The sequence below is a fragment of the Centruroides sculpturatus genome, unplaced genomic scaffold, assembly GCF_000671375.1.
Source record: "Centruroides sculpturatus isolate CEXI.00-Female unplaced genomic scaffold, Cexi_2.0 scaffold304, whole genome shotgun sequence".
Lineage (NCBI taxonomy): Eukaryota > Metazoa > Arthropoda > Arachnida > Scorpiones > Buthidae > Centruroides > Centruroides sculpturatus.
Window position 1 is genome coordinate 178,158 of NW_019384662.1, and position 13,295 is coordinate 191,452.

The 13,295-nt window shown below is 30.7% G+C and overlaps 2 protein-coding genes across 5 annotated transcripts in view; one reads left to right on the forward strand and one right to left on the reverse strand.

The window, feature by feature from the left end:
- Positions 1-208: 208 nt before the first annotated feature.
- Positions 209-13,295, forward strand: part of LOC111626579 (regulator of chromosome condensation-like) — a 44,688-nt gene continuing 31,601 nt past the window's right edge. For 2 of the 4 annotated variants that reach the window (XM_023369997.1, XM_023370000.1), the window contains exons 1-4: positions 209-346; positions 7,689-7,750; positions 12,438-12,540; positions 12,637-12,833. In XM_023369997.1, coding sequence (XP_023225765.1) covers positions 12,456-12,540; positions 12,637-12,833 — 282 coding nt within the window. In that variant the 5' untranslated portion in view covers positions 209-346; positions 7,689-7,750; positions 12,438-12,455. Of the gene's footprint in view, positions 347-7,660; positions 7,751-12,437; positions 12,541-12,636; positions 12,834-13,295 lie in introns of all 4 variants that reach the window. The other 2 variants (XM_023369998.1, XM_023369999.1) reach the window with 2 other exon arrangements.
- Positions 4,110-4,973, reverse strand: LOC111626591. The gene has a single exon (XM_023370027.1). It carries the CDS (start codon positions 4,971-4,973, stop codon positions 4,110-4,112), a length of 864 nt encoding a protein of 287 aa, XP_023225795.1.

A 13,295-nucleotide genomic window follows, 5' to 3' on the forward strand; every position in this document is an offset into this window, starting at 1 on the left:
AAATTACTTATGATACAGTCTTGTGAATTTCGACATTAATAGTTTACGTTAGAGTATTTTAAATTTTTGCTGAAGTTTAAGATAAAAATACATTAAAAAATAAAGCACATTTTGATTCGCGAAATTAAATACTTTCTACGGTGAACAATAAAGTGTTCCACGCGCGTACTGCTTTTTCCACTTTGGCTATCTTTGGGCCCAAGTTAGCTCGAAGTTAATATTGTTGGTTATGGTAGAGAGCATGCGTGGTAATTTGGCGGGGTTCGATTTCTGTTAAGATTTTGAAATATTAAGCGTTGCTATTTATTACGAAGTTTCGTTAATTGTCCGTGAAATCGTGTTAAAAGTAAGTTCATTCGGTTTTCCAAAATCCAACCTTTTTGTATTTCCAAGTTATTATTTTGTTTTAATAATTTGTTAAAATGATGCAAAAATTAGTGCTAATAAAAGTGTTCCACGTGGTTCTGTTGACCGAGTTATGATTAGGTATCGGTTAGGGTAAATTTTATACAAGTACCGGTCAGATGAAGGTTATTGCTCAACTTTCGGATTGCTAATTTCGTGTTAATTAATATTACAATATATAATGCGCTACGCGGCGGATTGACGAATTTAAATCGCTGCATAAAAGATATCCGATATATCAAATAGGACATTTATCATAGAAAAAAGAGTAATAAATAGAATTTATTATTTTGTGTTTTTGAAAATGTCGAATAAATCGAATTAATCGAATTAATTTCTTTCGTAGCAAACATACAATATGAAGCAGTAATACAGTCTCGTGCTTATTGTTTTCGGTTTGGTGCAGTGCAACTTATTAAAAAATAAAAATGTTCTTAGTATAAAGCTCTAGTAACAACTACACAAATTATGTAATCTTACCAAGTGCCATCTATGGCAAGAAATGTAACTATTTTGATACAAAATTTTTATTACACTTAAAAAAAATCCCACTTCTTTCTAAGCATTTCTGTGAAAACTGCATCATCTTACTGTAAATAGTTTGTGAGTTATTAATTTTTAAAAAATTTCTGTGACTTTTGAATCGCCGTGTACATTGGGGGTTCTCGACTTTTTTAACCCGTGAACTCTTTTCCTCTTATTTTTTATTTTTGTGGATCCTCATACATTGCGCAGAAAAAAATCTTATATATTTTTTGTTACATTGTTTCAAATTGGAAAAATATTTTCATACTGAAGCTCTGAATTTCAGAAAAAGTAACTACTGTTTTTATGAACTAGCAATTTTAATACCTCTTACCTGGTCAAGATGGAGTTTTGCACAGAACTGAAGGTTAGGGTTAAAATAAATTGATTACCTTTATAGTGGAGGGAGGCTATAAAGTTTATTGCCTCCCTCCCTAATCTTTAAGATCTGAAACAAACTGACACAAAATGTTCAGAAATGTCACTGTCAAGTGACGTGACACTGATGGTATAAGATTCTCCTAACAGACCCTCCCGGTTTTATAATCTCTCTTTGACTTTTGTCAATGAAATATATATGTCGTTCACGTATTCAACATTTTAAATAATTTATATTTTAACTCTTTTGCAAGAAATGAGTAATAAATAAATTGTAAATTGACAATGTACTGTGTATACAGTACTGTATAAATTTAATTTTCAGTGAAACAATTGTTCTGAAGTAGAATTACCCTATAGACCACTAAAATATCACCGTGAACCGTAATTCGGTATTTTTTTTCTGTGGACCCCCAGTAATGTTACATGGACCCCAGTTGAGAACCCCTGCTGTACATACTTATTTTTGTTTGTAAAACAGAAATTTAGTCTTATTAGTATTGATACACAGATTATTAATTTTGGGATATTTAGTTAATTGTTTTAATATATTATTAAAATTATCTTGAATAAGCCTTGTATTCCAGTCCAAGTATGATATTACAATATAATCTGCATACATTATAAGATTGGTTTCTGATAGAAATTCAAAAACGTCATTAACATAAATATTAAACAATAAGGGACCTAAACTGGACTCTTGAGGGACTCCTTTGTTAGATATAAATAATTAAAATTTGCATGTGCGGAACCAATTTACGGTGTGGTAACATCAAAAAATATTGAAAAAAACGAATGTTTTCGAACCGCTTCTGTGCTCTGCATCAGGTTCCAACGGTTTTTTAGATTGGAGATTCAATTAATGAATGCCGTTTAACTAAGAGTTTGTTCTTGAGTTTGAAACAAATTACAAAAAATTTTTATGCCTGCCCGATACAACAAGCTGCTAGAGCGTGCTGTGAATCAACTCTTGCCAGGCCATCGACAAAAGCATCTCCTCTTTAAAATTTATGCATACGGTTTTGATGGAGGATTTAAAGATGTGTATAGCCTCTACCCATTTGAAATGTTCATTGGGAGGTACAGCGAGGAGGAGATTGACCCGAGTAAAGTCGGCTACTATGTCCAGGTCTGTTACGTAAGTTGCGAGGGCCGTGGTGGTTCTCCTGTGATGAATATCAGCCTGATGTTCCTGCATTCTGATGCCTATGGGCCGTTTAGTAGAGCCTATATATATAAAGTCCCTATTGAATCTGTTATCTCTTAAAGGGACACTGTAGACTCCTGGTCGTCTGCTGGGGTTAGGAGGGCCCTTCCCATTATGTAAGATGCTAAAAATAGTAGGACACCTCCTGAAAGCGATACATATTTGGCACTTCCTGGCAACCTTGGCATATATAGATCTTAAGTATGAATTAAAGGTGATGGGGATCTGTTCTATGTCTTCTGGTTGGTTATCAATCAGTTGGTCCACCACCTGTGCACTATCCGAATACATCTGGCAATAACGTTGTATCATAGAAGAAACTTTTAACATATACGCATTAAATTACAAATAAATGTCGCTAAATCGACAAGAGCTTTCGACGATAATTATTTTTGTCTTCATCAGGTCGTTAATACATTTAAAATCCTTTTTTTAAATACAAATAACAAATCGTTCCAAGCGTATTAACGTTTTGGAGTGAGAGCAACGGTAGAACGTAAGAAAATTTTTTAATGAAAACACACACGGTTATAATGTGCATGTGTTAAACGCCTCCAAATTGTGCAGCTAGATACGTTGTTTTAGATGGTTATACAAATTGATCCACAAAGGGGGCAAATCAAGTGTGGGGGTGTTGCAGGGCTTTAATATGTTGGTAAAAAGGGCTTCCCAAATATACTCAAGATTTCTGTTATTGCAATGTCTTAGAATGGCCACTTCGCCCCACAACGGGGTATGTTGGTGTTGTAACACCATTCTAGCGAGTTCGGTTTCATTCTTGCCTTCCCTGATAAAATATTGATGATCTAAAATACGATAAGACAACAAGAAGGTTGTCGCATCGTAATTTAGAGCATCAATATTCTATCAGGGAAGGCAAGAATGAAACCGAACTCGCTAGAATGGTGTTACAACACCAACATACCCCGTTGTGGGGCGAAGTGGCCATTCTAAGACATTGCAATAACAGAAATCTTGAGTATATTTGGGAAGCCCTTTTTACCAACATATTAAAGCCCTGCAACACCCCCACACTTGATTTGCCCCCTTTGTGGATCAATTTGTATAACCATCTAAAACAACGTATCTAGCTGCACAATTTGGAGGCGTTTAACACATGCACATTATAACCGTGCGTGTTTTCATTAAAAAATTTTCTTACGTTCTACCGTTGCTCTCACTCCAAAACGTTAATACGCTTGGAACGATTTGTTATTTGTATTTAAAAAAAGGATTTTAAATGTATTAACAACCTGATGAAGATGAAAATAATTATCGTCGAAAGCGCTTGTCGATTTAGCGACATTTATTTGTAATTTAACGCGTATATGTTAAAAGTTTCTTCTATGATACAACGTTCGGCGTGCTGTCCATCAATGTATTATAGATAACATTGTATCATCTTATGTATAACTTTGCGATAACCATGTTCTGCAGCTACATGCTCTATAGACGCTAGCTCATTATCGCAAGCCTGGATATTAGAAGAATGTGTGAAAGCTCTTCTGATTAAGGCTTTAAATGCCGCAGTCTTGTACAAAACTGGATTGCATGACCCTACCGGGATGTATGAAGAGATTGATCCTGGTTTATGTTACACTGAATTGTGGATGCCTTCATTTTCTACTCTAATATTTATATCCAGGAAATGGACTTCGGTGGGGTCAGATTGTTCTATTTCTAGCATCAACCCATAGGGGTTACTATTAAAAGAATCTACTAAGGCTGTTATATCCGGCACATTTTTCCAAAAAATAATAATGTCATCAATATACCTCCTATATAATTGGATGTTGGGGAGGAATTGAGGGAGGACCTTGTTCTCCAACTGCCGGACAACCATCTCACAGAGATTCCCTGAAACAGGGCTGCCCATGGGAACCCCTCGGCCTTGTGTGTAGACATCGCCGTCAAACTGAAACACAGAATTATAACATATCAAATGTGCCATTTCTAGCAACTGGTTGTGTAATGTGTGATCCCTGACAATATGAAACAAAATGTCCCTGAGAGTACAGAAAGCAGGTGGGTGCTCAATGGAGGGGTAGATGGACTTAAAGTCTAACATCATGATGTAACGGGGGGATGTGAGCTCTTTTAAGTGTGTTATAAGCTCCACTGGACTAGCGATGGTGTAAGGGTATCCCTCAAATTGTGGAGCGAGAAGGGTGTGCATGGTCTTCTCCAGCCTCCGTGTAGGCACTCTTGCTTTGTCCACGACTGGGTGGAGCTGTTGACCCAGTTTGTGTGTCTTTGCAAAGGCAAATAATTTAGGGACGTCATGGGAGTCAATGGCTAAGTTATCAAGTGCCAAGTGTTTAGTGAGACTGGTACAGGTGAACTGCTTCACTCTGGAATGTAGCTTATCAATAAAGCCTTCGTCCACCCTATCGCAGTGGCTAAGTGATATGTATTCTTGTAGGCTCCTTTCATATGTGTCACGCTTCATGAGAACCATGGCTTTAGTTTTGTCAGCCCTGACAACAATGATGTTGTTAAGTTGCATCCAACTCTATTTCAAAATAATTTTGAAATAGAGTTGTTCACTTTCAGATAATATTTATCATTTAACAAGTAAGATGATAACCAGCACATGGTGTACCTCTCAATCCTATATTTTTCAATTTGTTTCCAAGAATGCAAAATCGACACTATTAAAAGTTTCAGAGAGATCAACAAATACACTGATACAACTGAATGGAATTTGTTAAGTTCCATAGTAACTAGTTGTTTGAAATGTAACAAACTGTCAGTAGTGGAGAAATTCTTTTTATAACTGTATTGATTATTGTGAATTACTTTATTTTTACTAACATAGTTGCTAAATTTTGTATTAAAAAAATATTTCAATAATCTTAGCCACAGCTGGAATTATAATAATTGGTCTATAATTTTCAATATCTGATTTGGTTCCTTTTTTCTTATAAATTGGTGAAACAAGATTATGCTTTAATTCATTTGGAAAAATCCCAGTATTAAACAATTTATTTATAATAATAATAATAATAATAAGCTGAAATAATCCTGTTAATTACATTTTTCAGTTTTTTCTTCCTCTTTTAGTTTGTTGCAGTTAGATTCTGATCTTGATTTTACTTTTTTCGTTGTTTTTCTATAGACTGTTTTAAGAACAAATAATGTTGTCAAAGCTGTAATAGATAATCAATTTGAAATTAATAGAAGGACAGTAAAAAGATAAATTAGTCAAAAAGCAATTGATATCCAAAGTAAAACATCTGAGATGTAAAAAAATATTGTGCCAAGTAAAAATTATGGCATCTGAAATGAAAGTCAAATTTTTCTTGGGAGCTTCTCTTTGGTAAAGATAAGCTTGGTGCTTCAAAGTGATACCATAAGTATATACTTTCCAGGTGCAATCCCACAATTAACTACAAATATTTAGTGGTTTATCCACATGGCCACTGGTGGGCATTAAAATTAATAAAGGTTATTTTCCAAAAGTATACAACATGGTCATGTGAGATAAGCATAACATTTTGCTATGAAATGGCCTTTACAGGTTAATTTCATTTTAATATCTAAATTTATCAAAGTGTTTGTTTTCTAAGAAATTTCTTTAGATACTAATTAATTAAAAAGTATTTTTCTTTGCATTTTACCAATAGTAAACTTAGAGTTACTGACTTTGACTCCACCCAAAAAACATCTGACTCTGACTCCACAACACTGTTATCAGTGTTAGAAAGAGGTTGGGTTATAGGCCAATTTTAAATTTCAATAATGAATTAGTTAATTCACATTACATGACTGGCAGGTGGCAGGCAACTGACTGACTAGATCAATAATTATATATTAAGATTGATATTTATCTGTTTAATTTTCTTCAAGTTTATTTTATTATTACTCGACAAAGAAAATTACAGATCTGTGGTCATAAAATAAAAATGATAAATGGTATTTATTTCTATATTTAATTTATATAATTGGGACAATTTATAAATATCTGCAATTGAATTACAAAGTGGCCATTGAGTACATTGGTAAATTTCTCGGTATTTCAGAAGGATTTTTCAATAGCCACTTCCCTGCTAAGGATCATACACACAAGCATCTTAAGCATCTTTGCTAATGCATGCTTGGATTGAAAATTATTTAATATTTTAAATTTTATACAAATGTTTAATTAATGAAAAATGGATTTCTACATTAGAGTTTAAAAAATAAAACAAAAATGTAATGTCGTCTTTAGTTTCAATCTTATTATTATTATTATTATTTTGAATTAAAATTAATAATTATTAAATAACATTATTAACTATAGTCCAAAAAATCTAGAAATTAATATGATTAGTATAGAATATTTGGGCTTGGTTGTTTATGTATATTTACAATGATTTTTTAACAAATGAAAAATATAAAGCAATATTTTAAAACTTGAGATGGCAACTTCTAAATAACATAGTGGATTATCTTGCTCTCAATGACTTCCCTGGAGGCATAGGATATGGTATGATACAGTTCATTCTTGCTATTTCCTACAACTATATATCATCGCAAGTTATTTGTCCAAATTACACTATGTAGAAGTTTGGCTTAGTTTTTTGGAAGTCCAAATAATGTGTAATAACTTACCTGTCTTGTTTTAGAATAGATTTGAGTCCTACTTCAGATTTTTTTTTTCAGATATTTTAAAATTATTAAAATTAAATTCTAATTATTAAAATAGATACAAGATACTGGCATTGCCTATTCTTAGGCTGAATTATTTAATAATTGATTTAAAATATAGCAGTTATAATCTGAAAAAATTCAGCTATTTGGTTAAGATATTTTACAATATATTAACTTTGGAGAATATATATATATATATTCTCCAAAGTTAATATATTGTAAAATATTAAAATACAGTCGACCCCCCCCTATAAAACTGTTGATTTTTCCGTTTTATATGAATTCCATGTTGTATGAGTCACTTAGATTTTACAAATACGTGAGCCATTTACAGCCCGGCACACGTATTTGTGAAATCTAAGTGACTCGTACAACATGAAATTTATATAAAACAGAAAAAATCAACAGTGTTATAGGGGGGTCAACTGTATCATAATATTTTGAATAATATATATAAATATATATATATATTATTCAAAAATAAAATTAATTTTAAAATATTTCTTATTTTAGGTTTACATTTAATGTCGTTTCTTTATAGATGATTATTAAATTTAAGAAGATGGAATGAATTATTTGATATTTTTAGAGTGAAAATATCAGGTAAAGTTGAATAAATTAATTTAATTTACATTAAATTAACAGACAGCATTAATATTCAGAAGTTCTTGCATTCTACTAGAACATTTATTTATTGTGTGTAATTTTTTTTTCTTTTGTTTCACTTGTTTAAAGATTTTCAATGACTACTTATGCTAGATAAGCTGTTTAAGATCTATGTATGTACTGATATTCTGTAAATTAAAATCCTTTTTTGTTACTTTATAGCTAAATTTTTAGCTTTAAAGGTAAGATTTTTTAAGCTCAGTCTGATATTTTGGTGAAATAACTGGCCACATTTATTTTCATTCATTTCATTTTTTATGCAGTAAATAATAATAAATTCTAGTTGATTTTAAAAAAACAAACTTTTTTATCCATCCAACTTGCATTGAAAAGATCACAGTTTATCCAGTAAAATAAAACTCTAAATTTTCTCCGTGTTTTATCCAAAACAGGGTAGACAAAAGCAATGAAATTTTAAGCTTGTTCTTGCTTTGTCCATTCATTTTTGTATGATGCCTACTTTATCATCATGTGACTTGGATAAAGTGCACTTTATACAGATTTTTTTGTTCTCAATTTCTAATATTTTGTAGTTAAAACAATATATTTCTAACAATAAAATTTCAATTTATGACAGAGTGAGAAGTAAGTTGTTTTACATGAGTCATTCATTGTCTTGCTTAATGATAGCAACCAATCAGGTATTAATAACAGTCTATATAACTTATGCATTGGTACAATATATAATGTGAATCTTGTTTTTCAGATTTTAAATTGAAAAGTTAGAAATTTCATAGAATTTGATTGATTTGTAATATCAATTTCTTCAGAGATAAAACTTTGCATAAAAGAGCATCAGTTAAAGCACTTCTTGAAATAAATGGTATTTCATTTCCCTAAATATTCTAATTTAAAAGATGCACTTATACAAAACAGTTGTATTTCTGATAAATTTAATTTTTATTTTGTTTTATGAATTTTCAATTATATCTGAAAAATGGAATTTGCAGATTTTACTGTAAAAATTTTTCATTATTAATAAATTATTTCCAGTACAATATTTTGATTAATTTTATTAGTTTACTTTGTTGTTGCAATAGGTTACCGTAGCAATCTGCTTGCATCTGTGAAATGAGCATTCAATCCTATACAAATAATAATTGAAATGGATTGAAATAATGTAAAGAAAAACACTTCAGTAACATTAGGAGCAACACTACAGTAAGATACAAAATATTGTCAGATAAGGAGACTGTACAGGTACTATCGTGTTCCATCTCTAACACGCTCTAAGAATGTAATGAGTAAAATGACCAGACATTTCTTGACCAGAAGTTGAAACTTTAGAGTCCAATTACATGTGTCTTCTTCTTCATACAATTATATGTGTCTTCTTCTTGATGAAGTGTGTTGGTCACCACAACTTCATTTAATTTTTTTGCCATGCCCACATTCAGTTTACTACAATTGATTATTTAAAAAGAAATTATTGGTATATGTCATAGACATTAGACAAAGTTTTGATTCAGTTATTTCCAGTATTTCCAATGACTTCTTAGCAAATATTTCTTCAGGTATAGTTTCTTGGTTTTATAATATAATTCTTTGTATTGTATGTGGAAAAATGGCAGTTGTATATTTACAAGATTTTTTCAATGGAGATATTTCCTAATATTTTGTTTCTAGTTTTATGTATATTTTTTAGTATATTATGATTTTGTTTTCCCTGTGTTGTTTAGTTTATGCAGAAATATAATTTATTTTGATCCATTTAGACTTCAAACAAATACTTAAAATAATCAAACACCTTAATATTTCCAGCAACGAAGTATTTAATAAAAATAAAAACGTTTTTGATTATATTTAATAGTCTTCTTCAGTTAAGTCACTTTAAAACTAAAATGAACGTAAAATAGAATGCAAGCAATACAACGGTTTAAAAATTGAAATTAATTACTACAAAATAAAATAAAACATAAAAAACAAAATTAAATTACAATAAAATATTAAGAAAAATTAATCGTGGTAAAGAATTAAATTAAATAAAGTATTAAGAAAATTAATTGTCGCGGTAAAAAGATTTCCACGCGCAGGACAGACTTTCTGCGTCTCTATGGTTGATGCATCCTTTGTTAATATGAGCCTTGTAAATTTCAAGTTTTTCAATATGTTTAAGTACTTGTTTGTTGGTGGCTGTCCTAATTATGGATGCTTTGTCCCAATGTACATTAATATTTTGATGTTTAGCGAAGGCTGCAAGGACGGTGCTGTCCACGTTTTTAGTAATAGAATACTTATGTTCTTTAAGCCTCTGTTTTAAAAGTCTCATAGTGGCACCAATGTAAATGAGATCTGAATTAAAATGGCGGTGACTTAAAGGAATAGAATAAACTCCTTCCTTTCTTCTTATCATTTCGTAAAATTCTATAAATCGTAGGATTACGACGATAAATAACTCTTAAATTATTCTTGTGGGATAATTTTTTAATCATCGATTGTAGGAAAGGTATATAGTTGAGAACTACTCTTTGTCCTTGGTTCTTAGTTGTAGGTTGCTTATTTGTTTGATTACAACTAAGAACCAAGGACAAAGAGTAGTTCTCAACTATATACCTTTCCTACAATCGATGATTAAAAAATTATCTCACAAGAATAATTTAAGAGTTATTTATCGTCGTAATCCTACGATTTATAGAATTTTACGAAATGATAAGAAGAAAGGAAGGAGTTTATTCTATTCCTTTAAGTCACCGCCATTTTAATTCAGATCTCATTTACATTGGTGCCACTATGAGACTTTTAAAACAGAGGCTTAAAGAACATAAGTATTCTATTACTAAAAACGTGGACAGCACCGTCCTTGCAGCCTTCGCTAAACATCAAAATATTAATGTACATTGGGACAAAGCATCCATAATTAGGACAGCCACCAACAAACAAGTACTTAAACATATTGAAAAACTTGAAATTTACAAGGCTCATATTAACAAAGGATGCATCAACCATAGAGACGCAGAAAGTCTGTCCTGAAAATTAAGACAATTAATTTTCTTAATACTTTATTTAATTTAATTCTTTACCACGATTAATTTTTCTTAATATTTTATTGTAATTTAATTTTGTTTTTTATGTTTTATTTTATTTTGTAGTAATTAATTTCAATTTTTAAACCGTTGTATTGCTTGCATTCTATTTTACGTTCGTTTTAGTTTTAAAGTGACTTAACTGAAGAAGACTATTAAATATAATCAAAAACGTTTTTATTTTTATTAAATACTTTGTTGCTGGAAATACTAAGGTGTTTGATTATTTTAAGTATTTATATTCCAGTAAGTTATTTATTTTATTCAAACAAATTTTTATTAGGAAATCCTTTCTGGAATGTGTTTGACATAAGTTAAAGACAGATTTTTATGCTTTGCTTGTGAACTTGTATTATCAAAATGATAGCAATGCTTAAAGCTTTGCCAGATAATAATTCAGCTGATCTTTTGGCATTATTAATGGTAATGCTGTTAAAAGATGTTAAAAAGGGCATTCAATATTTATATGATAAATAATACAAATCATACTAAATAAAAAATCCTTAGTAAATACAGGTTGATAACTTAACTATTTTTGAGCAAAATAATTTAACAAATATAGAATTATTGAAGAGTTTGTAACTCTGTAAGATGATGATGCCAAGCATACATGGAAATGAAAAGAGGACATGTGAAACACCTGTAAATATCAAGGAAAAGATTTGCAAGATTCCTCTCTTTTTAAGTTACATGCAACATAATCCAGTAAGTGAGTCTTGCTACTAACATACAAGATAATTAACATTTCAGAAATGGTTGAATTTTTAAGCTATCTATGCATTCAAAGCTAGAACTACTTAGAATAAGTAAGACAAAACCTTTCACACTTTGTTTCTAGCAGTTTAATCACCAAGTACAAATGTTTTTGGCCATTTTGAATTGCCTCCTTCAGGTACAATAAGGTCTGTTGGAACGTTAGTTAGCAGATATTCAGACGCTGTCACTATATACAAAAGGTTTCTTTTTACTAGTGATTTCATTGTTGATAATGGAGTTTAGACAAAACTTTTTTAAATAGTGACGACGTCTCAATATCTGCTAACCGACATTCCAACCGACCTTATTGTACCCGAAGAAGTCCATTCAAAATAGCCAAAAACATTTGTACAGTACTTAGTAATTAAACTGCTAGAAACAAAGTGTGAAAGGTTTTGTCTTACTTATTTTTAACCTATGTTTAATAACATGTTTTCATTCAGTATGGTGTGCACTAGCTATTGTGTAAATGTTGGATGCTTTTTTTTAATATCCTGTATAAAAAATGTAAGATGTTAATGAAATAGTTTCTATTGTGTCTTTCCATTTAGTGATCTTGTTTTCATTAATTGAAACATTTCATGATTTATCATAAGATTAATTCCTTTTTATAGTGATAGTCTCATTGTAAATGAATTGTGTTTGTTCTAAAGACTTCTTCTCTGTTTAATTATCATTGGTCATTTGTGTTTACAATAAATTTATTTATTAATTGGTAGTTAAAATCGGTCTAATGAGAACCATGCTTTTACGTGTTATTTTTCAGATGAGATTAATTTAATCATTACAATAAAAAGATTATTTGTCGACTGTTATTTTTCAATTAATAGCTATTTTTTAAACAGTCAAACTCCAGCAATAAAATGACAAAAGCAAATCAAAGTAGAATGAAAACCAAAAAAAGATCCAAGATTGAAGAAGCTGTATCATCAAAAAAGAAAAAATATGGTAAAGTCAAAATCAGTTATAGTAATATATGTAGTATATGTTGTTATAGTAATAAAATTTATAATTTATAGTTATTTACTATTATAATAATTTCAGATTTGTTACAAGTAATACCAGCTAAACAAGTTGTTAGTGACATATTAGTATGTGGTGAAAATGCATTTGGACAAATTGGATTTGATCCGGATGAAATTTCAGAAGTTGTTCGTCCAAAATTACTAACCACGGATCATAATGTGGTTGACATTGCTGCTGGTGCCATGCATAATATTTTTCTCACTGATAAAGGAGAAGTGAGTTTAGTTTATTTTTAAAATTTTATTAATAAGTCAGGGGTGCACAACCTGCGGCCCGCGGGCCACATACGGCCCCCTATCAATGTTTATGCGGCCCGCGGACGGTACAGGCCAAATCCCTTCTTTCGAAGTTTCTAAGTGTAGAACTTTTTCCCTTTCACAAAGTCATTAGCACCCAACTGTTTTATGACTTTCCCTGAGGTGAGAAATAGGGGATTGTTCTATAAATAAGTCTATTTCTATCTAACACTTTCTGGTTTAGATATCGAATATTTTAAAATGATGTTAGAACGTCATTTCCGATGTTATCGGGAAGTTTCTATTTTGGCGGAAAATCTTCAATTTTATGCTTCGGAAAACTTGCCTATTCGTCTAAATAGTGTCAAATAACAAAAATAAGTGAAAATAGCGCTGAAAAACCATGAAAATAACGATTTTTTAGCATTTGTTTACATTCTA